At 37.5% G+C, this 23814-nt stretch overlaps 2 protein-coding genes and 2 long non-coding RNA genes across 6 annotated transcripts; 3 read left to right on the top strand and 1 right to left on the bottom strand.

The window, feature by feature from the left end:
- The first annotated feature begins 1536 nt into the window (after positions 1-1536).
- On the top strand, positions 1537-3234 carry LOC126619259 (uncharacterized). Of its 3 annotated transcripts, XR_007622002.1 has the most exons (4): positions 1537-2087; positions 2295-2594; positions 2771-2828; positions 2973-3234. XR_007622002.1 is itself a non-coding variant. In XM_050287572.1 (2 exons), exons 1-2 carry the CDS (start codon positions 1625-1627, stop codon positions 2372-2374), a joined length of 543 nt encoding a protein of 180 aa, XP_050143529.1. In that variant the 5' UTR covers positions 1537-1624; the 3' UTR covers positions 2375-2717. The 3 variants fall into 3 exon arrangements, 1 of the variants encoding a protein (XP_050143529.1); XR_007622001.1 differs by having other exon boundaries at positions 2771-3234; XM_050287572.1 differs by lacking the exons at positions 2771-2828; positions 2973-3234 and having other exon boundaries at positions 2295-2717.
- A 5024-nt stretch (positions 3235-8258) lies between these two features.
- On the top strand, positions 8259-9830 carry LOC126619263 (uncharacterized). Its single transcript, XR_007622004.1, has 2 exons — positions 8259-8460; positions 8805-9830. It is a non-coding gene; the product is annotated as an uncharacterized LOC126619263 (long non-coding RNA).
- A 7359-nt stretch (positions 9831-17189) lies between these two features.
- Positions 17190-21977, bottom strand: LOC126619262 (uncharacterized). Its single transcript, XR_007622003.1, has 2 exons — positions 21927-21977; positions 17190-17381 (listed from the first exon to the last, which is right to left on the bottom strand). It is a non-coding gene; the product is annotated as an uncharacterized LOC126619262 (long non-coding RNA).
- On the top strand, positions 21837-23500 carry LOC126619258 (transcription elongation factor TFIIS-like). Its single transcript, XM_050287571.1, has 2 exons — positions 21837-22414; positions 22925-23500. The coding sequence occupies exons 1-2, from the start codon at positions 22156-22158 to the stop codon at positions 23275-23277; spliced, it is 612 nt and encodes a 203-aa protein (XP_050143528.1). The 5' UTR covers positions 21837-22155; the 3' UTR covers positions 23278-23500.
- Positions 23501-23814: the final 314 nt, after the last annotated feature.

Genomic DNA, 23814 nt, shown 5'->3' with positions numbered 1-23814 from the left:
AATGAACACGATTTATGGATTCTTAGAATCCTTACAAAAAGGATCAGGCGAGAATTCGAACTCGATTTTGATCACATTTTGTCCATTGAAACTTAAAAATTGCCGCTTTATTCTTGAAAGTTAATAACCACTTCACTTTAGCTTGTTTATGTGTATTCCGTTAAATAACTCTTCTACTCCTCCTCTCTAATTATTGTCCATACAATCATCCCTTATTCCTTCATCTCCATCCACCTCATCGTTAGTTCCATTAATTTCTTTATTTCTTATGTTCTTAATTAGAAAAATAGCATAAACAATCCATGGGTTTTTTTTATTATTTTTTCATAATAATTCCTGGACACATAGTAGAGGTGTCAAACGGGCCATGGCATATGAGGATCTGGATTTCGTTTATGGGAATAGGGAGATGAGGAGAGACAAAGGATCATGAGGAGATGAAGGCGTGGCATCATCGAAGTCGGAAATAACATAACAAGAGAATGTGAAGCAAATATTGAGTTCCAACTAATAAATAAAGTCACGATTTTTAAGTTTCAGAAGATAAAATGAGGTTAAAATCGAGTTTCAAAAAGTATAGCTATAAACCTAAACTTAACAATTTTTTTTTATGAAATATACAGAATCAAATTAAAGTGGAACGAATATTGAATTTTAAAGAATATAATATTTACTTTTGAGTTTTAAGAGTAAAAAAGAAATCAAAGTCGAGTTCAAAAAAACATAATTGAAAGAGTAATGATATTCATATCATGTTTTTATACCATATTTCTATACCAGTTTAGGTGGCATCTGATGTGGACAGCCACATCATTTGAAAAATTTGCAAAACCCAAGGAAACGAAAGAGAAAGACTCCTCGTATACTACAATAATCATTTAATTAATTTTTTTTCTTAATTATTAGTTTATTAAATAATGAACTAAATTTAAAAATCTGATTAACTCAAATGATGTGGCTGTATCTAAAATGATATGAAAATATAGTATAAAAACATGTTATGAATAACATTAAAATGTATCGGTTGTATACAAGTCTGTCTCTTCCACATGCTTCTCTATCGATCACATGCAAACAAATCTCCACCCAACAACATGATGGACCCATACAACCCCACAGTTCCCTTTGGGCCCCACCCTCTCTCCTATTGTCCTATCCTACTTTTCGTGTCCAACCGTCCACCACGTGTCCACTTCTCATTTTTGTCGTCATCAACCCCTCTTAACCTCTCGCTACAGCTGTCCCGTCCAGGTCACACAACCACAGACATTGATGATGACATGTCATGTATATATGTATGTATGTATGTATGTATCATGTGTACACGTGACATGCATCCAGATATGGAAATTTCAAAAAAAAAAGAAAAAAAAAAGACATTGATGATGACATGTCATGTATGTATGTATGTATATATCATGTCTACACGTGACATGCATCCCGATATGGAAATTTAAAAAAAAAAAACAAAAAAAAAGACAAAGGCAAATAATTGGTTGTTTCCGTCTGAGTACAGCTTTAAAAAGACGTCTCTCTGCGCCTCTCTCAAACACTCACGAGAAAAGAAAAGTCCTAGAGAGAGAAAGCTCGAGAAAGTTTGAGAGAGAGAGAGAGAGAGAGAGAAATGGAGGCCTTCGTTTGCGAAACAGAATCATGGGTTTCTTCAATCAATGAAATCCCAGATGAGCACACCAATCAATTGATTCGAACATCGTCTTCATCTTCCGGATTCACCCAGGAAACCGACGAGGAAGAATGGCCGAAGCTGAACAGGTTGAAGAGCAAGAAGAAGAAGAAGAAGCAGGTTTTGCTTGAAGGGTATGTGGAGGCGGCGGACGACGATGATCTGTCGAGGACCAAGAGCTTGACGGACGAGGATCTCGACGAGCTTAAAGGGTGTTTGGATCTGGGATTTGGGTTCAGCTACGAAGAGATTCCCGAGCTCTGTAACACCTTGCCGGCTCTCGAGCTTTGTTACTCTATGAGCCAGAAGTTCATGGACGAGCACCAGAAGTCGCCGGAGAACTCTCCGGCCGCGGTCGATTCGGTTTCGACTCAAATTGCCAATTGGAAGATCTCTAGTCCTGGTGAGTGATCTGGCTGACCTATCGATAGCTTATTATGGCTGACCTATCCCTCCTCGGTCCTCCACCCCACCATTGTTGTAGCTTGTAACAAACAAAAAAAAAAAAAAAATTCTTTTGAATTTGCCCCCGATTAGTTCAATTGGTGCAACGTCAATACGCTATAAAGCTTCAAACTTCTGACCTCTTGGTAAAATTTTGCTTGTCCAGGTGACCATCCCGAGGATGTGAAAGAAAGGCTCAAATACTGGGCACAGGCCGTGGCGTGCACTGTCAAATTATGCAACTGAGAAAGATTTCGACTTAATGGATTAACCCTTTGAGGAAATTTAAAGAATTGATGGACAACTTCCTCGAGGTCAAACACCTATGTCATCGACCTTGATCTTGAGATTGTGCTTAATTGTTTTACTCTGTTATGGCTCCTATCAGGAATGAATGTTCCTGCTGTTCTAGAAGCTGTTGATGATGGATGTATATTGAGGAAGAGGAAGATGAAGAATCTTTCAGGTTTGAGATGAACCGAAAACCCGAGTCTTAACTGTTCGGAGGCTAAAACATTGTTTATGATCATTGTATTCAGAATGAGAATAATTCATGAAATGAATAAACTTGCCCTTAAATTTATTTCTAGTCGATGTTTCGGTGTCTATGAATTCCAACCTTAGTTGTCGGTTTTTATGCAGCGGTGAGAGTCTCCATTAGAGCTTCACCAATCACTTGCTCACCTCTTTCTTTGCTGAGGTAACTAACCTAACTGAGTCTTAACATTGTGCGTTTTTCTGGTTCTCACGGTTATGACCCTAATACGGAAGTTGCAGTTGTCTGATGCAAACAATGCTTAACTGTGCTGACTAACTCTTAAGTGTGTTTCTGTCCTATGGATAGATTTATACCCTTTCGGCTGGAATTACAGACGCAGTTGGAGGGAGAGAGGATTGGATGCCTTTGTCCTGACTGACCATGAAATTTCATTCGTAAACTCGCAACTTTGTTTCTCTGATTTGTTTTCATGACAATAGTTTCTCGTGATTGTACGAAGAACTGGATTTTCGTATTGATGTCTAACGTTATCGATACATTCTTGCTGTTCTAATTGAGTTATAATTGTTGCAACAGAGCAGTGAAACGATGATTTTCATTTCGGAAACTTCAGTAGGCTGTTATTTTCGGTAGCGAATTATAAACACAGACTTCATAATTCAGATTAGATTTGTATGTACAGGTAACACAATGCATGTTAGATTTGTAAAACTTGGAAGTGTTTGGGATTACATTACGTATGGAATAGGACCGTATGCCGCCCTAGACGTGTTCGATGGTTTAGATGCATATTTGACTGGGCAACCTTGGTGTTTGAAGAGTTTAGGATGTGATTTTGCAGCCTGTTTTAACTTGTTCCTGAGCAATGACCTGTTTGGTTGAGTTGGAGTTTTGGAATCTTTTTAACTTGTTCTGTAGGATTATCTTTTCATTATTCTGTGGAATATAATTCTAGTTCTGGTGTTTGGAACGGCTGGCACTGAATGTTGTTTGAACTTAAAATATGAAGCAAGGATTGGAGAACTTTTCATTTTTTCATATTACAAACCATATTCTACACTAATTTATACTACCGGAAATAGACTTTACATGATAGGGAGATTCGAATTTGAACCATGAATGCAGTGGTTTGAAAAGGTCGATCTTAACCATGGAAATTTCACCACTTGCGGAAAATTTTTTATCGGTACAAGTCAAATTTTATTATATATTGGCCTTGTTCTATTAAGAGGTCGCACTTTGTACGATGGCAAGTGCCTTCGCCCATAAGCGGTAGGTTTCGGGTTCGAGACTTGGGAGCAGCCTCTCCATAAATGGGGTAAGGCTAGTCGACATTCACCTCTCCCAGACCCTACGTAAAGCGGGAGCCTTGTGCACTGGGTACGACTTTTTTATTGGCCTTGTTCTATTATTATTATTTTGACTTGGGACATAACTGCAACGGGTGAATTTCTTTGTGAGTTAGGCTATCTTCAACCCACAACAATAGCTTTTTCTCACTAAGTGGGTTGGTTATATGAATCCTAGAATGTTATTGTGCTCGGTTTTGTTTCACGTCTTTCGTTAGATCAAAGTACTCGTAAGTTTTTTCTTAGAGTTTCTTCCAAAGTCTTCTTAGGTTTTCCTCTATACCCTGAACCTCTGTTCTGTAATTGCATCTTCTATTCGAAGCGTCAGCAGGCCTTTGTTTTATATGTCCAAATCACTGTAACTGATTTTCTCTTATTTTCCCTTTAATTTCGGTTACTTCTACTTTACTTTGGAAATCCTCATTTCTAATCGTATCCTTTCTCGTGTGTCCACACATCCAACGAAGCATTCTCATCTCGGCTACATCCATTTTATGTATGTGTTAATGCTTTACTGCCCAACATTTCATGCCATAAAGCATTGTTGGCTTTATAGACGTCCTATAAAATTTTCCTTTGAACTTTAATGGCATACGACGATCACACAACACTTCAGACATGCTCTTTCATTTTATCCATTCAGCTTGTAATCTATGGATGAGGTCATACTCATATATTAGTACTGAAGGACATCCAATGATTTAAGAAGCAAGTACAGCCAAAATTAGATCAACTATGACTTATCGTAAGTTGCTTGGAAAGAGATGTAAAGGGAGGGAGGCCTATTTATTCTTTTAAAAAATGTTTTTTTTCGACAAGCTCGTATGGTGACAGATAATCCTATTAATTTAAAATTTATTTTCGGTGACGCAATGGATTAAAAAGAAACTTCCAACTTCTTTTGTTTGGGTCAAACATATAGCTTTCACTAATTAAAAAACTAATACAAGAAATAGCAAGCCAAATGCAATCCAAATACAACCACAGTTCAAAAGTAAATACAATTGAAAAGCTTAAAAAAACAAAAACCCTAAATCTAGAAGAATGCAGACTCCACCATGCCAACTGCGCTGCCATCACCTATCCGTCACCACCATAAAGAAAAAGAACCCACAAACAAACTGGATGAATAGAAAATGGAAGTGAGCGAGCCACCCACGCAAAAAAGTGCTCCCATAATCTTACCAAATAGTGCTAAAAGCACATAAACAAAGAGACGCGATAAGCTGAGTAGCAGAAGTCAACAGTAGAGAATTGACGACGAGGAAAAACATCAAGGGTATAAAGGGACATAACCCAAATCTAAAACAAGTGCAGGGATGTTGAGACAAAACTCTAGGAAGCTAGAAATTAAAGGCCCAAACAAAAGGGCATGCAGAAGCCAAAAAACAAAAGGGGAAATGGGGAAGCAAAGAAATAGAGGAAATAGGGGTTGGAAGGAAAAACAGGAAGCTATCACAGGGGAAGATGGTGGGAAAGGAAGGATGCCAACATGGAGGAGGGTTAGGAGTCTTGAGAGGGTGGAAGGCAGGCTAGCCGTCGACCCTAAGCCAGAACCAAGGGCCAACGGCCAGGAGGCTCGCTTGCAGAATTCAGGTTTTTGGAAGAGAGAAGGGCACATGGCTTTAGAGAGAAAAATGGGTATAAATAAAGTTCTAAGGCCATCTCCGATGGAAACGACTAAAGGTTCAAAAGCCAAACATTGAATTGGTTTGCCCAAAAATTCATCTTCAATCAATAGCTGGCTATAATTCTATAGAGCCAATCATGCTATTATTTGGGCAAGAAGCATCAGGCTGGTTAAATGTAAATCTCCTCTTAGTCTTTTTTTTGAGATCTAGCTCCTCAGTAGCAATAATTAATTCAAATTCAATGGCTAGATTACCCAACAGTAGTTTAACTAAATTAACCAATAAATTTAAATTATAAACTTAAAACTAATAAATTATTAGAAGGGCTATGTTTAATTCCTTCGGTTGGAGATGATATATGTGTGACAATCCGTTCCAAATTTTATTATTTTATAAATTATAGAAGCGTGAATTTACAAAAATGCCATTTGAGGTACATGCTTTGTTCGAGGTTAATTTCTATGTCGTGCCACCTAAGATTGGTTTTCTTGGCATATCCTCGTAGTACTCGTCGCTACGGACGCGTGAGCGTAGACGGTTCGTGATTTGGAGCTATATCGAAGAAGTTATTAACATTTGAAGTTTGGGCATTTTAGGAATTATCATCCCAGCCATCCACGTAACCTCCTTTTTTAATATGTTTAAACGAGATTATGCCTTGAATTCCATGCATATAATTTTATAATTCGTATATGAATGGGTATATGATGCATTATATATATATATATATATATATATAATTGTGTTACTGTGAGTGCTCTGAAGTGCAAAGGTGAATGTAGGACATTCAGGTAAGTTCAGGTAAGTTTACGTAAATTCAAGTAAGTATACGGTTTTAGCCATGATTAATGAGATATCAATATGTTGTATAGGTCACTAGAGGTGACTCCGACTAGTATATGCTAGCCATAACCGATGAGATATGTGATGAGATATCAATATGTCGTATAGGTCACTAGAGGTGACTCCGACTATTACATGCTAGCCATAACCAATGAGATATGTGATGAGATATCAATATGTTGTATAGGTCACTAAAGGTGACTCCGACTATTATATGCTAGCCATAACCGATGACCTAGAGGTGACTCCGACTATTACATGCTAGCCATAACTGATGGGATATGTGATGAGATATCAATATGTCGTATAGGTCACTAGAGGTGACTCCGACTATTATATGCTAGCCATAACTGATAAGATATCAATATGTCGTATAGGTCACTAGAGGTGACTCCGACTATTATATGCTAGCTATAACAGATGAGATATGTGATAAGATATCAATATGTCGTATAGGTCACTAGAGGTGACTCCGACTATTATATGCTAGCTATAACAGATGAGATATGTGATGAGATATCAATATGTCGTATAGGTCACTAGAGGTGACTCCGACTATTACATGTTAGCCATAACTGATGGGATATGTGATGAGATATATGCTAGCCATAACTGATGAGATGTGTGATGAGATATCAATATGTTGTATAGGTCACTAGAGGTGACTCGGACTATTACATGCTAGCTATAACTGATGAGATATGTGATGAGATATCAATATGTCGTATAGGTCACTAGAGGCGACTATGACTATTACATGCTAGCCATAACTGATGGGATATGTAGTGAGATATCAATATGTCATAACTGATGAGATATGTGATGAGATATCAATATGTCGCATAGGTTACTAGAGGTGACTCTGACTATTACATGCTAGCCATAACTGATGGGATATGTAATGAGATATCAATATGTCATATAGGTCACTAGAGTTGACTTCTACTATTACATGCTAGCTATAACTGATGAGATATGTGATGAGATATGAATATGTCGTATAGGTCACTAGAGGTGACTCCGACTATTATATGCTAACCATAACTGCTGAGATATGTGATGAGATATCAATATGTCGTATAGGTCACTAGAGGTGACTCCGACTTATATGCTAGCCATGATTGATGAGATATGAATATGTCGTATAGGTCACTAGAGGTAACTTCGACTTGTGTACTATTATGAGATATTAATCGCATGATTATTTGATATTATTGTTGAGATGCTGTGTTGTGGTACATTATGATTTCCTTGGAAATTATACATGTGTTGTAACGAGGGATTACATGTGTTATATGTTTTCTATTAGTAATTTACTAAAATGGTCACTCACACTTGTCTTGTCTTCACCCTCCAGGTATTATTAGCTGAGTTTTATTATAACCAAAGACTCGCGGTGATTTTTAGTATCGGAATCTATTTCGAGAGTACGATTCTTATATCATTTTTCTATACTTGCTTATGCTCTAACATCATGTGTGAAGTGAGTTCATTCCCGCTCTTCAGTGCACTCTGGTATTTAGGCACTCTTAGGTTTAAATTTATCACAATTTTCCACACCATCACACTTTTTGACTTCGTCACCTTCCAGGTGTCCGCCAGCACAACTTGATTTGGAGTTCTAGTAGACATTCCGGGTCGGGGTGTGTCAATATGAGTATAGCCTAAACCCTAAATTTAAATTATAAACTTAAAACTAATAAATTTTAGGAGAGCTATGTTTAGTTCATTCAGTTGGAGATGATATATGAGTATGACCTCAAGCATAGAATACAAGCTGGATGGATGAAATGGATAGTACATCTGGCGTGTTGTGTGATCGTCGTATGCCATTAAAGCTCAAAGGAAAATTTTATAGGACGGCAATAAAGCCGACAATGCTTTATGGCTCGGAATGTTGGGCAGTGAAACATTAACACGTATATAAAATGGATGTAGCAGAGATGATAATGCTTCGTTGGATGTGTGGGCACACGAGAAATGATAAGATTAGGAATAATGATATCCAAGGTAAATTAGAAGTAGCCAAAATTAAAGGAAATATGAGAGAAAATCAATTACGGTGGTTTGGACATGTGAAATGAAGGCCTACTGACGCTTCGGTTAGAAGATGAGATTACAGGACAGATGTTCAAGGCCGAAGGGATAGAATAAGACCTATGAAGACTTTGGAAGAAACTCTAAGAAAAAACTTAACAGTACTTGGATCTAACGAAAAACATGACACAAAACCGAACGCAATAGCATTCTAGGATTCATATAGCCAACCCCACTTAGTGGAAAAAATGTTATTGTTGTTGGTTGGAGATTTGGGCACACGAGAAATGATAAGATTAGGAATAATGATATCCAAGGTAAATTAGAAGTAGCCAAAATTAAAGGAAATATGAGAGAAAATCAGTTACGGTGGTTTGGACATGTGAAATGAAGGCCTACTGACGCTTCGGTTAGAAGATGAGATTACAGGACAGATGTTCAAGGCCGAAGGGATAGAATAAGACCTATGAAGACTTTGGAAGAAACTCTAAGAAAAAACTTAACAGTACTTGGATCTAACGAAAAACATGACACAAAACCGAACGCAATAGCATTCTAGGATTCATATAGCCAACCCCACTTAGTGGAAAAAATGCTATTGTTGTTGGTTGGAGATTTGACCAAAAAAACAAAAGAAGTTGGAAGTTTCTTTTTAATCCATTGCGTCACCGAAAATAAATTTTAAATTAATAGGATCATCTGTCACCATATGAGCTTGTCGAAATAAAGCATTTTTTTAAAGAATAAATAGGCCTCCCTCCCTTCACATCTCTCTTTCCAAGCAAGTTATGGCAAGTCATAGTTGATCTAATTTTGGCTTTACTAATTTTGGCTTAACTTGCTTCTTAAATCATTGGATGTCATTCAATACTACGGTCTGGTAGTATTCTTCTCAATAGTAAAGAGGTAATTAAAATATAAAAAAAGTTCCATTCTTCCTCATGGTCCATATCTAACTTTGGTAAAGTCAGTTCATCGAAATAGAAAATTTATGAAGAATTCAGTTGGAATAAATTTCCTACCATTTGTATTCCTTTTACTTTTTTTACTTTCAAAATACGAACCCGAAAATAATTGAAATATTTCTTTGATTGAAAGAGTATTCTTCATATATATTTATTATTCATAGAATACATCACTCAACTAAAATCCAAGAGAATTTTTGAAATGAAGATATTTTTCATTTCTATTATTCTTCTTCACTTGAAGATGAGAGATTTTAGGTTCGAATCTCGTGGATGACGAATTTGATACCAAATTAGGCTGCTCATTGTGTGACTTTGTTGAACTTTTTTTCTCCTTAATGTAAAAATATCAATATACTCAAAAAAAAAAAAAATAAATCATTGGATAGTCGATCTACGACTCTTCTTCGTCAAAGGATTTACCCTTTTATTCAAAATAAAATAAAAATATACGCATATAAGAAATATAGGTGCATTTCCATATTTGGTGATTGAGTCATTGTTGTGAACGTTACGTAAAATGTGTTAAAATATGTTTTAGCACGTCACGTTTGTGCTGCGAGCCTTCTACACCAAAATTCTGTTCATTCACGTTACTTATCGCATTGACTTGTCACTTGGTGCATTCGATGCACCCTATAATTTTTGTTCTTTTCGCAAAGATTTTGAGGGGAAACTGTAGTGGTTCTTAACAATCGAAAAGCCTAACTGACCTTGCTTATACTTGATACTAGGCCTGGTATTTTGGACCAAACTCGTTAACCTGATCCGACCCAACCCGTTAATATTTGTATTTGGGTATTTGGGTGGATGTTTAACAGGTCGGGTCGTTAACGGGTGAACCCGTTAACAACCCGTTAAATAACGGGTCACTTTGGGTCAACCCGTTAGACCCGTTAGGAACCGTTAACACCCGTTAGTTGAAGATATTTTAGTAATTTTAGTAAAGTTTTAATAACAAAAAATAAACTTTATGCAAAAAAAATAATAATAATTGTTAACGGGTGTTAACGGGTGAAACGGGTGACCCGTTAGCTTAACGGGTTGGGTTCGGTTCGGGTGACCCGTTAACTTAACGGGTCGGGTTGAACCCGATCCAAACCCAATAAACCCGACCCGTTTACAAGTCTACTTGATACACCATCTTCGCACCAGGTTCCATATGAACCTGGGGAAGTGCTGGTAAGCAAGTTTTGTAAAATGTTATTCCAGTACGAGGAAAGGGTTACGACAACTTAACTCAACAATACACATCAAAAGCACGGGGAAGATCTGGTGACTTTTGTCAAACGTTTCCGAGACCTCGCCCTTGACTACTATGACTAGAAGGATGAGGAAGCCCTTGTGGAAATCTATATCAGCAACATTATCGCTGATTACATGGTGTACTTGGAGAACATTGTTATCAACCAGTTCTCGAGGCTCCTAGAAGTAGTAAGGAAGACCATCTTGTTAGTCATTTTTTTTAAAAATAATTTAACGGGTACAAACTTATTCTACTTTTTATTTTATTTTAAATATTTTGAATTGAAAATTATTTTGGAGTTTAATAAGGATGTGAGTATTAAAACCCTAAATCAATTACTAATTTTTGTTTTAAAAATTATGTAACTAACATGTAAATTCATCGCAAGTGGCCTCTTACCAGAGTGATAGAAAGGAGTTGAGCCATTGCATGACGGCGTGAGTTCGAACTCCTTTGTGACTAATCTAACAAGATCTATCATTTAACAAAAAAAAAATGTAAATTAAAAAAAAAACATGTAAATTCATCAATGCTAGGGACTTCGATTAAAATCTAAAAGCTAATAAGGTCTTAGTCAATGAACATTAGTAAGTAGGGACCGAATACTAAGTTTTCCTTAAAAATATAGGGTTTCTATCACAAATGGTCCCTGAGATTGATCAAACTCATTATTTTGGTCTCTCACTTTCAAAATCAATCAATGTCGTCCCTGACATTCACTACCGCACATCAATTTGGTCATTCCGTTAAGATTCCGTCAACTATTTTATTAGTTTGTATGTGGGATCCACAAATCCAATGAAATGGTGACACGTGGATTACATAAAATAAGGATTTTTATCGCAAATGGTCTCTGACATTGATTTAACTTCTCATTATGGTCCCTGAGTTTCAAAAATTGATAAATTTGGTCTCTGACTTTCAATACCGCACATCAATTTAATCCTTCCATTAAAGTTTTGTCAATATTTTTTGTCCCACTAATCCAATCATATGGCACCACGTGGATTAACTATAAGAAACTTTTTTTTTTTAGATTTAAAACTAAAAGTATAATAAGAAAGTAAAAACCAAAACTAAAAGAAAAAAAAGAAGTCATCGTCGTCTTCATCAGGGTATGCTCAAAAGGAAAAGGAAGGCACCATGACACCACTAAAGTACTTGGCCTCCTGAACTCACTCCTCATTTTCTCTAGTTGGTTATAATCCTAAATCCTATCAAATTTGAAATGAATTTGGATTTGATTTTATTGAATTTAGATTGATTTTTTTTTTCCAATTGGGGTTGTGGGATGCGAAAAAAATGTCAGTGCGGAATACTGTTCTTTTGGTTCACTCTTAAAAAAATAGTTTCTTATAGTTAATCCACATTGAGCCATATAATTGGATTAGTGGGACCACATTAACGGAGGGAATAAATTGATGTGTAGTAGTGGAAGTCAGGGACCAAATGTATCAATTTTTGAAACTCAGGGACCATTTGCGATAAAAACCCTTATTTTGTGTAATTTATGTGTCACCATTTGATTGGATTTGTGAGTCCCACATACAAACTAATAGAATAGTTGACGGAATCTTAACGGAATGACCAAATTGATGTGAAGTAGTGAATGTCAAGAACGGCATTGATTGATTTTGAAAGTGAGGGATCAAAATGATGAGTTTGGTCAATCTCAGGGACTATTTGTGACAAAATCCAAAAATATATTAAAGATGTCTAAGCCCTAAACATACCATACGACTCTCCAGGACGCATTGAAGGTGCCTTGGCAAACAAATGAATCTAAGATTCTCACTCTCGGGTCTTGACTTAGTAATGGAAGAGGTGAGAGACCGTGTGTGTCTCTCCTTACTGGAATTGGAGGAACGAAGGGAAGTGAAAAAGAAAAAGAAATGAAGCATCTCTTTTCGAATTGCAGGAATGGAAAAGGTCATCTCTGCATGCTATTTATTTAGCTAGTCCTGAAATGTAGCATGAACGATAAGTTATACAGTTCTTTTCCTAATTAAAGCTAGTCATCCTACCACATAACACAAACTATTCAAGTTCTTAACTCTGTTGCTGTCTAAAAAGAGATCAAGATTATCATGACTGGCAAACCATTCACAACAACAGTTCAATCTCACTCAACAAATCTGTAAATATTTACACACGCGCATTGAGTTTTATAAGCTTGGTCCACCGTCCAATCATTTTCTCAGATAAGATTGTTAGCTTATTAAACGGTCAACCCAATTATAGACACTAACACGATTAGGGTCAAAACTCAAACCCGTTTAGTACCTTCATATCAACTTTTGATTATAATTATAATAAATTTAAAAGGATGGCTAAATATGAGGTTTGTTGCAGTCTTAATTTTGTTAGGAATGTGTAATATTTTAACTTCGGCCGTAGATTATTAGATTGCACTGATGTCACTTTGGTAAATTTCTGGTTTCTATTTCACACCTTTATTAAAAAGATGGGTCAAATTCCCGAAATGGTCAATGGCACAAAGTTGTCCCCAAAAAAATCCAAACGATATAAAATTGTTTCAAATTCAATTTGGAATTTTCGAATGGTATAAAACCACGAAAAAATTTCAGTGGCACAAAGCCATCTCAAAAGAGTCCAAACGACATAAAATCATTCCAAATTCAATTCCGTATTTTCAAATGGTAAAAAACCAATCAAATTGTGTGAACTACGCCAGTTTGATCTCGCCAAACGTACGTAGGCAGTCTAGTACTATATTCTAGACACAACTGCAAATTCCCAAATGCAAATACATTTCTTTAGTTGGTCACTACCTCAATAAAATCCACATCATTCTAGAACTACGCTAGTTTGATTCCACCAAGGATATGTAGGAAATCTAGAGACTCAATCTAGATGAAGTCGCACAAAACCAAAAACAAAATGCAAATCGAATCTCTAGTTCATTCAACCAAATTCATTCAAATAAACCAAACACCAAATCCTTTTTAGTGAGTCATTCACTCACTAAAAAAAATCCCCAAACCAAATCAAAAGAACTATGAGTGACTTGATTCTGAAAGAGTACGTAGGCAATCTAGGGCTCGACCTAAGTGTAGTCGCAAAATCAAACAAACATACTAATCCCCAAAATTCATATTTTTCATATTAGAATCAAATGGTATTCATTTTCCAAAAGAAGGGTTGTAATTAATAGACGCAGTGAGTGGTGAAATTGTGTCGATTGAATTATTTGTCATTTGCAATTTTTGCTCAACAATGCTCTGGTCGTTGGTTGACACTATTACGTGGAAAAGACCCCTTATAAAATATTAGAGATGTAACTGGTACTATGTCTATGTCTTTAACCTATCGGTTGAGGGGTGTTTTTTATCATGTAAGTGGTGCTGGAAGCGTCGTTATCTTTATATGTTTTAGCCATCAGGCGTATTCCCATTACCAGTGAAAATGTGGTTAGCATTTTCAGATTTTGGAGTATTATTAATGTCGAGTGTTGCATGTTAGGGCTACGTAGCACCTTCGCTTTGTTTGTAATGAAAAGGAAAGAGACGGTCTTCGGAAATTTTATCCAGTTCATGGGGCGGACTTCCTTGATTGCCACATTCTTCAACCATGAAGCAGCTGGTGGTAAGAATGGCGTTGTGAGAAGTCGGGCAGTACATAACATGGAAGGTCACCAGATGGTTATATCGCTCTGCCTGAACCGTTAGCTTCACCGTTCCAGAGACCGGACAGGGGTCCCGTTGAAAGTGTGGAGGGGTTTTTTTTCTTTCCTTGTTGATATTGTCGATGACTTCCATCTTCTCGGCTGTGTCTCTGAAGAGGACATTGACTACTCATCCGTAATCCACCAAATATCGACTAACCATAGCGTTAGAGATGTACCTTGACGACAAGAGCGTCATTGTATGGAGAGTAAACATTTTCTAAGCCTCAGTTGAACATCAGGATGTTAGAATCGTTGGGCAATTGTTTATTGATCGAAACCACCATTCGAGGCTTCTAACATGCTTCATTCATTTCCTTTTGAGTCTTTCCCAGTTACTCATGTTCTCTATATATTCAATTGATTCTTTTCCAGAGCACTAGATTGGGCGAAGGTCCCGGCTCTTTCAAGACTTTTTTGCGTTGTGTTTTCGGAGTAGGCCGTTGGGGCAGTGCGCATGGGCTCAGATCAAAGGTTCCCATTGGGATCTGAGCAGGTGTTGCCTGGGCCATTATCTCCTTAAAACAGGAGACGACATCTTTAAGGGCTTTTACTCTTATGTCGAGGTCAGCGAGTCTCGCCCGTTCTTAGGGATGGCAACGGTTCGGTTTGAGGACGGAAATGTTATATTCACCCTCATAACTACGAAAATTAATTATATCCATAACCACAAAATAACCGTCGGGGATTATCCATAACTATACTCACCGGATAACAGATTTTCTATGGGTTAACGGTTATATCTATCTTCATCAAAAACAAAAAATTATATTCATCAAATTGACGCACAAGATTTAGTAGATTTCGTCATTAAATAGCCACGTCTAATAATAAAAAAACATAATAATAAATGAATTTTGTAGAGTATAAAAATAAGAGTATTGAATAAAACATCGATGATGTGATCTATTGATATCTCCCATAAGTATTATGTTTGGTGAATAATGAATATCGTATAAGGTTTGATGCATAAGGAATATAGTATAGGATTCATTGAATACTGTTATATTTTTTGAGCGAAATACTATTATATTATATACTAAATATATTATGCGGTGAATAATGAATATGGTAATAATGGTATAGCTTCACTCAAATAATATATATATATATTGCATAATACTATTATATTATATATTATCGATTCGGATTCGGAGACGGATCAGGGATCCCTATAACCATATCCAAAACCATAACCGATTAAAGTTCACGGTTTTTTTCTTTCTCATATCCATAATATAACAAAATTTTCATACCCGCATCTGCTCCATTCGGGCGGTTATCTACAATTATCGGGTTTAACATTTTGAATTGTCATCCTTACTTGTTCCATAGCTAGAGAAATTCTTCAAAGATTCTTTATTGACACATATATCTGCAACATACTCCCCCATATACGATCCATTGTAGAAATATGCTCGTGCTCGAGGGCGGCATCATGCCAGGTGGTGGCACAGTCGCAGCCATAGGGGTATAGTCTTTGGTCGAGAGGAATATGAGATCACTCTAAATGAAAACACCTATTGTTGGAATCAAATCATGCGCCGCTGCAGGTGGTGAAGATGCACAAATCCGAATAACTTGTAAAAGAGTAAACAATTGTGAGCAAGCCAAAGACTTGTGGGGAGGTGTGCTGGTCAAGGGCTCTCCAACAGTCAAATTAGTAAGCAATAATAAAACTCAAGCAGTGGGCAAGAAAGTAAGAGTGTGATGATTGTTTTACTAGAGATGAACCCTAGAAGGGTGCATTTATATTGGTTGGGAGAGAGAACTTTTTAGGATATAATCCTATATTAAACTGGAAAAATCCCAAATGATATCTAGGAGTAAATATTTCATCCTCTTAAGAATGTAATTACTTGCGGCGTACACCAATTACTAGATTGTAGGAACTCCAAATAATATAGGAAATCTGGCTGATTTCATGTTGGATCAGGTTCCCGTATCTTGCGGATCAAGCATGGTCAATCTGAGCATAGTCGTTCAAACTTTGGTCACTGCTCCGGAATAGGACGATGTTGGCACCACTGCTCCGTTCATAGCTGTTGAGTCCATGACTAGACGTCTAAGGTACTTGTATTCCAATCCGCCTTACTTCGGCCCTAGAAAATCATGGTCCCACAATATCCATAGCATAGTATTGTCTTGCCCAAGGACGGGCTTCACGTGTATCTTCACATGCATCGTTAAGTTCGCATTGGATCAAGTGTAGGTGTTAGCCTCTTCTAGATTGCACTAGACAACAAGCATTCATATGTGAGCATTTTGCACCAACTTCATGTGTATGTAGTATTAGAACGTAAACCTTATACACCTAGCATGTTTCATGTCATAATATCTTTACATGAGCTTGTGTGTCTGCATTGTTTGATGAGCATTCCCTATTTGTTTAATTGATGATGTGATTTACAAGCTTTTCACTAATGCCAAGGGACTATTCTCTTATTTCTTACGGTTTGACAATGAAGTACTGTGGGATTTGTGATATCCACCTGTTGGATCCTTCTTGTTGGTTTGGAATAATTGTTTCTACTTCATTGCTTGGTTTTTCATACTATATGTAACATGAATTTGGCACATACGGGGTTTTATAGCGATTTGTTTAATATTTGCCCTCACATCCTAGGTTTCATGTTTAAATTATTCTCCCTGTAATTTAATAAAGATTATCATATCGTTTGTATAACAAAAATAAAAAAATAAACTTAGGCATGATGTGCCTTATATACAAGTGGGTCGTACTATTAGAACCCTATGTTGAACACTCGCGAAGAACACGTAAATGTATGTTTGCTTTTGTACTCAATAGCTGGGAGAATATCTGTTATTCACTCCAAGAGTAACAATGGCATTAAATAGCTTTACAAAGAAAACTGAACGTTGAAAATATGCAGCCCACGTTTTACAATCCTAACAATGTGGTACACGACTAAATTAGAATCAAACTCAATAACTTGTCCCTAAAGAATAGGGATTATTAACAACTACTAAAAACAACCTTACAAACTAGGAGACCTAACCCAAACGGCTAGGAAATCCTAACAACTTCAACATCATCCCTTAAACTAAATGCTATCAGTAGTTAGTTTATATCCACTAGTGAACAAACACCCATTAACTCTCGCAATTTCTAAAACACGTCCAACTTCAAAGGCTTGGTCATGATATTTGCTACTTGCTTTTGCGTAGAACATTGAACTAATCCCACAACTTCATTTTTGGTGAGCTCTCGAAGAAAATGGAAACGAACATCTATGTGTTTGCTACCCCTATGCATCACTGGATTCCTTGAGAGCTTAATGGTAGAACTATTATCACAATAAATCATTGTGAACTTGCGTGGTTCATGATTGAGCTGCTGCATGATCCTTCTTAACCATATTTCTTGACATGCACTCGAAGCTGCAACTATAAACTCGGCTTCAGTGGTAGATAAAGTGACGATGGGTTGTTTCTTCGAGGACCATGAAACTGCCCCTGAACTCAACATAAAAACATATCCATAAGTGCTCTTCCTATCATCCTGATCTCTAACATAATCACTGTCAGTGTACCCAACAAGTTCTTTTCCTCCCCTCTTCTTATAGAATAACCCAAAACTCACTGTGCCCTTCAAGTACCTCAACACTATTTTTGTTGCTTTAAGATGCAACTCGGTAGGTCATTCCATAAACCTGCTAATCAAACTGATAACATACATCATATCCGGTTGCGTTTTAGTGAGGTACATAAGACTGCCCATAATTTGTTTTTACAGAGTGCTATCAATTTTTAGTCATCCTTCATCCTTCATCATTTTGAAACCAGGAACAATATGATTATGAACTGTATTACATTGGTCCATGTTAAACCTCTCCAACACTTCTTGAGCATATTTTCGTAGACTAACATAGATACCTTCCAACCTTTGAAGCACTTCTAAGCCAAGAAAATAGCTCATTCTCCCAAGGTCAATCATATCAAACTCAGTCATCATAGAATGCTTGAACTCTTCGAACATAGACTCATCATTCCCAGTAAATATAAGATCAACATAAAGGCAAACAATTAACATTTTACCTCCATTCATTCTTTTGGCAAACAATGTGTGTTCATGTGGGCACTTCTCGAAACCTTCATTCATGAAATAAGACTCAATGCGGCTGTACCATGCTCGAAGAGCCTGTTTAAAACCATATAAAGCCTTTTTAAGCTTATATATCCTGTGTTCCTGCCCCTTTTGTTCATAGCTAGGAAGTTGTGCAACGAACACTTCTTCATTTAATTCACCATGGAGGAACACCGACTTAACATCCAACTGATAAACTGTCCAATCATTCTGAGCTGCAAGTGATAAGATGACATGGACTGTATCCAAGCGAGCCAGAGGTGCAAACACTTCGGCATAATCTACTCCATATTGCTGATTGTACCCTTTTTGCAACCAAGTGGGCTTTATATTTGTCCACTTTACCATTCTCATTGAGCTTTTTTTTGTAAATCCATTTCGCCCCAATCACTTTTCCTCCTAATGGCATCTCTATCAACTCCCACATATTATTTCTTTCTATAGCCTCAATTTCTGAATCTATAGCCTTCTTCCATTTTTCACTATTCACCGCTTCCTCATAAGTGATGGGATCAAGCTCGGCAAATAAGGCTAAGTGAGCCATGTCTTCCTCCTCAGAGAGACCTTCTCCACTTACATAGTCTCTCATCCAAACTGGTTGTCTTCTAACTCGTTCTTCAATGGCAGTGTCTTGTGTATTGTTATCATGAACAGGTTTCTCACTCTCTACTGTTGTTTCATTAGTCTCGGATTCTTCTACGTTGTTATCATTTCCTGGGCTTTCTTCTTCATTCATTTCCCACTCAAGATCAGCCATGATTGTTTCTCGGTGATTGTCATTCCAGTCCCAAGCTTTATCTTCTTCAAAAATCACATCTCGGCTTATCACTATCTTCTTAGAAGCTGGATTGAATAAATGATAAGCCTTGGATTCCTCATTGACTCAAAGTAGGATGCAGTTCTTACTCTTGTCATCAAGTTTAATCCTCTTACTGTCATAAACATGCACGTGTGCTAGACACTTGATGGTTTGGAGCCACTCGAAGCTTCTTCTGGCTTCATGTTTCTCACTGCTAGAGTTGGACTTCAGTTGAGTACATGAATGGTCCAGTTGATTGCTTCTAGCCAGAAAGTTCTTGAAATTTTCTTCTTTGTAAGCTTGCTTCAAACCATGTTCATAATAGTTCGATTCTTCTTCTTCGCGACACCATTCTATTGGGGAGTATAAGCAATAGTCAACTGCCTTTGAATTCCATGCATGTTGCAAAAATCTGTGAACTCGAGTGAAGTGAATTCACCCTCACGATCTGTACGCAGACTCCTTATGCTTGAACCAGTTTCTTTTTCAACCCTAGCCTTGAAACTTTTGAAAGTACTAAAGGTTTCTAACTTGTCAACCAAGAAATATACCCATGCTTTTCTACTATAATCATCGATAAAGGTAATGAGATACATTTTCTTACTGTTAGAGATCAGATTAATGGGCCCACATACGTCTGTATGCACAAGTTGAAGAAGATGCCCTCCATGTACTATCCTTTGGAAATGGATCTCGTTGTTGCTTCCCCACCAAACACTTTTCACAAACTTTCGTGTGAGCTTTGAACTTTGTAAGCCCTTCACCATATTCTTTAGTTTTGTTAAAGGATTTTTAAACCGCTCCAACTCAAATGTCCATATTTGCAATGCCACAATTGGGGTTGATCGTCTGCAACAGTGTTGAAACACTTCTGTTCTTATGATTGTGTGCGAGCCAATAAGATAAACATTTGATTTGCCGCCATTGAGGTCTCCCAGATCAATCATCTCTCTGGATGATAAATCTTGCACTTGCCACTTTTTATAAAAATGGCAAGGCCATTCTCTTGCAACTGTCCAATGCTCATTAAATTATTCTTTAAATCCGGCACATAGAATACCCCAATGATGACCTACATGATTCCATTGACTTCCATATGAACATTTCCCTTCCCTAGCATAGCCAAGCTTGAATTGTTCCCTAACTTCACAGATTTCCTGAAATTTTCATCCAAGTTTGTGAACATCTCCTTCTTGCCACACATGTGATTGTTGCATCCCGAGTCCAAGAACCATAATTCCTCTCTGTCAACCTCCTCGATATCCACATAAGCCATCAACAACATTTCTTTACTTGTTTTTGCATAGAAACCTTTTGAATCCTTCCCATTCTTATGGAATTCCCACTGAAAATGCCACAGTTCATGATAATTGTAACATTCAAGGGTAGACTTGTTAGGTCCATATATACCCCTCCATCGTCCTCTTCCTCTGAAACTGCTGCGTCCACCTCTCCCGCCTTGTTGACATCATGAGTCACCTTTAGAGCTTGCTCATCCACCGTGTGTCTCCCCATTCTTTGCTCGTGTACCAACAAGCTACCTTGTAGTTCATCGATGGACAAGATGTCGAGATCATTAGACTCTTCAATGGATTTTTTCAATGACCACCATGTCTTCCATCTTTTCCCCATGACTTCTCATCTTGTTGGCTATGGTGAGAGTTTGTGCGAAGTACTCATTCACTTATTCCCCCTCCTTCATGTGTAGAATTTCAAACTCTTTGCGAATAGATTGTAATTGTGCACGTTTAAATCGTGATGTGCCCTAGTACTTCTGCTTCAAGGAGTCCTAGATGTCCTTCGCGGTATCTTTCTTCAATATCCCAATGATGACCTACATGATTCCATTGACTTCCATATGAACATTTCCCTTCCCCAGCACAACCAAGCTTGAATTGTTCCCCACTTCATAGAATTACTAAAGGTTTCATCCTTGTCTGTGAACATCTCCTTCTTGCCACACATGTGATTGTTGCATTATGAGTCCAAGAACCATAATTCCTCTCGGTCAACCTCCTCGATATCCACATAAGTCATCAACAACATTTCTTCACTTGTTTCTACATAGAAACCTTTTGAATCCTTCCATTCTTAGAGCATTCCCACTGAAAATGCCCAAGTTCATGACAATTGTAACATTCAATGGTAGACTTGTCAGGTCCATTTCTACCCCTCCCTCGTCCTCTTCCTCTGAAACTGTTGTGTCCATCTCTCCTGCCTTGTTGGACATCATGAGTCACCTTTAGAGCATGCTCATCCACCATGTGTCTCCCCATTCTTTGCTTGTGTACCAACAAGCTGCTTTGCAGTTCATCGATGGACAAGATGTCGAGATAATTAGACTCTTCAATGGATCTTTTCGATGACCACCACATCTTCCATCTTTTCCCCATGAATCCTCATCTTGTTGGCTATGGTGAGAGTTTGTGCGAAGTACTCATTCACTGATTCCCCCTCCTTCATGTACAAAATTTCAAAGAGCAACAAAGGCATTAAATAGCCTTACAAAGAAAACTGAACGCTGAAAATATGCAGCCCACGTTTTAGAATCCTAACAACGTGGTACACGATTAAATCAGAATCAAACTCAATAACTTGTCCCTAAAGAATAGGGATTATTAACTACTGAAAACAACCCTACAAACTAGGAGACCTAACCCTAACGGCTAGGAAATCCTAACAACTTCTAACACGTACTTGTACTGTGTTTTGGCCAATCCCAGCCCTAACCGGAATCGGGGCGATCCCACTATAAATAAAAGGAACCCAGACCCCCCATCCCAGCGTCCAACAATCGATTACCAAATCCCTGATCCTAGAAGTCCCAATCGCTCGCGATCTCGATCTGCAATCTCAGCCTCCGCCATGGCGTCAGGGTCACGCTTCCGCTTTAAGACCTCACTCTCAAAGCCAGAGTCAGACGAACCTCTGTATGCACCTGAAGGCTGCTACCTCGGGGCAGGCCCTGCCGCACCTGTCTCTGTGTGCATAACTGAAAACCCTAATTTTCAGAATTGGAGGGAAACGGGGCTGCCGCCGATATTGCCTGGGGCGGATGTTCCTTGGTGGCAGGATGCCTCTTTACCAGTTGGACCGCAGCCATCGCTTGCCGATGCCCTCTATGGTGATTGATTCGACCCTCTCTCTCTCCCTCTCTCTCATTTTTTATTTTTTTTTACATTTATTTGGTTTTCATGCTATTTTGTTCATAATTTACATGCTAATATTACAGAAGAAAAACATTTTTAATCACTAAGAGTAAGTGCCACGTTGTTTGCAGTTGAATACATTATGGTTTTGGACGACGGAATTTCATTTTCTAAAATTTGTGGATATTTTTGTTTGGTTAATATAAAAAAATAATAAAACTGAATACTGAATTTGTAATTTTTTTAACTCTCAATCATAGAATTTGTGGTAGGGAATTGGAGGTCCCAAATTCTAAGTTTATTTTTCATTCGGAAATTCTAAATTTCTATGTTTATGAATCCAAATAATATAAATTCTGACTTTTATCCAAATTCCAAATTTATTTCCGTCGTCCAAACGAAGTGTTAGTCAGACAATCACACATACTTAAGAAGCTGCTAATAGCAAGGGAGTACTTATACTAGTTGTTAAACTGTGACAACAGATGAAAAAACCGAACGGCTTAGTGTAAGGAGAATAATTGCCGGTGCTTTGTCCAGGGTATCGAAGGAAGTTGGTGAAAGCTTTAGGGATTCTGTCAATGCATTTGACCCTCGTAAAGTTGCTGCTCAAGTAGAATCTGTGCTCTTTGATAACTGGGGTTTTCGCGATGAGTCGAATTATGATAAGTATGAAGCTATAATACACTTCCTGATCCTGGATGAAATCAAGGAGTTCCGCAGACAAGTTCTTGTTGGGGAGATTCCGCCGGAGATGCTGCTCAACATGTCCTTTGAACAGCTGCAGCAGAGGTACCCGCAGACGCCCAGTTATCTTGACTACGTTGCTCCCAAGTAAAACTGTAGCTGGCAATATCTATCTCGTGGAATTGAAGTTGTGTTCTGGCCATTTGCTGGTTGGATCACTTGATAAGTGAAGAGGAAGAGGAGGAGTGCTTGTGTACTTAATTTTTATTTTATTTTTTTTATGTTTAATGACGCTTGCATAACAAAAGAGGCAATAGCCATGCTCCAGAAATTTTCCTAGACAATAGCAAAGTTTTTTTTTTTTTTTTTGGAAATGAATACGTAAGAGTTTAAGCCTTTAATCAACCTGTAAGTAACAGAGAGGATAGAGGGGAAGAGGGAGGAGAGGAGCAAGCTCCAATATATGTTTTTTGTATTTGATTTCTTTGTAAAAACTGGGATCTGGGTTTTAGGAAACTTTAAAGAAAAACTTCTGGTACTGTTCATTTTAACGAAAAATCACATTTTTACACTAAAAAATCAATCATGTTACTATTCATTTTACCCTTTATTTTGTCCTTATCGTTAAACCTCAAAGTTTTCAAGTCATTTTCATTAGTTTTCCTGCTACTTTTATACAGACTCCTTA

This window comes from Malus sylvestris, chromosome 4 (genome assembly GCF_916048215.2).
Source record: "Malus sylvestris chromosome 4, drMalSylv7.2, whole genome shotgun sequence".
Classification (NCBI taxonomy): Eukaryota; Viridiplantae; Streptophyta; class Magnoliopsida; order Rosales; family Rosaceae; genus Malus; species Malus sylvestris.
This window is presented reverse-complemented; position numbering and strand designations above follow the sequence as displayed.

Coding starts and splice junctions, on each gene's coding strand:
- LOC126619258 (XM_050287571.1), top strand. CDS start 22,156: ATGGCGTCAGGGTCACGCTTCCGCTTTAAGACCTCACTCTCAAAGCCA. Junction 22,415..22,924: donor GCTTGCCGATGCCCTCTATG/GTGATTGATTCG, acceptor CTGTGACAACAG/ATGAAAAAACCGAACGGCTT.
- LOC126619259 (XM_050287572.1), top strand. CDS start 1,625: ATGGAGGCCTTCGTTTGCGAAACAGAATCATGGGTTTCTTCAATCAAT. Junction 2,088..2,294: donor TTGGAAGATCTCTAGTCCTG/GTGAGTGATCTG, acceptor TTGCTTGTCCAG/GTGACCATCCCGAGGATGTG.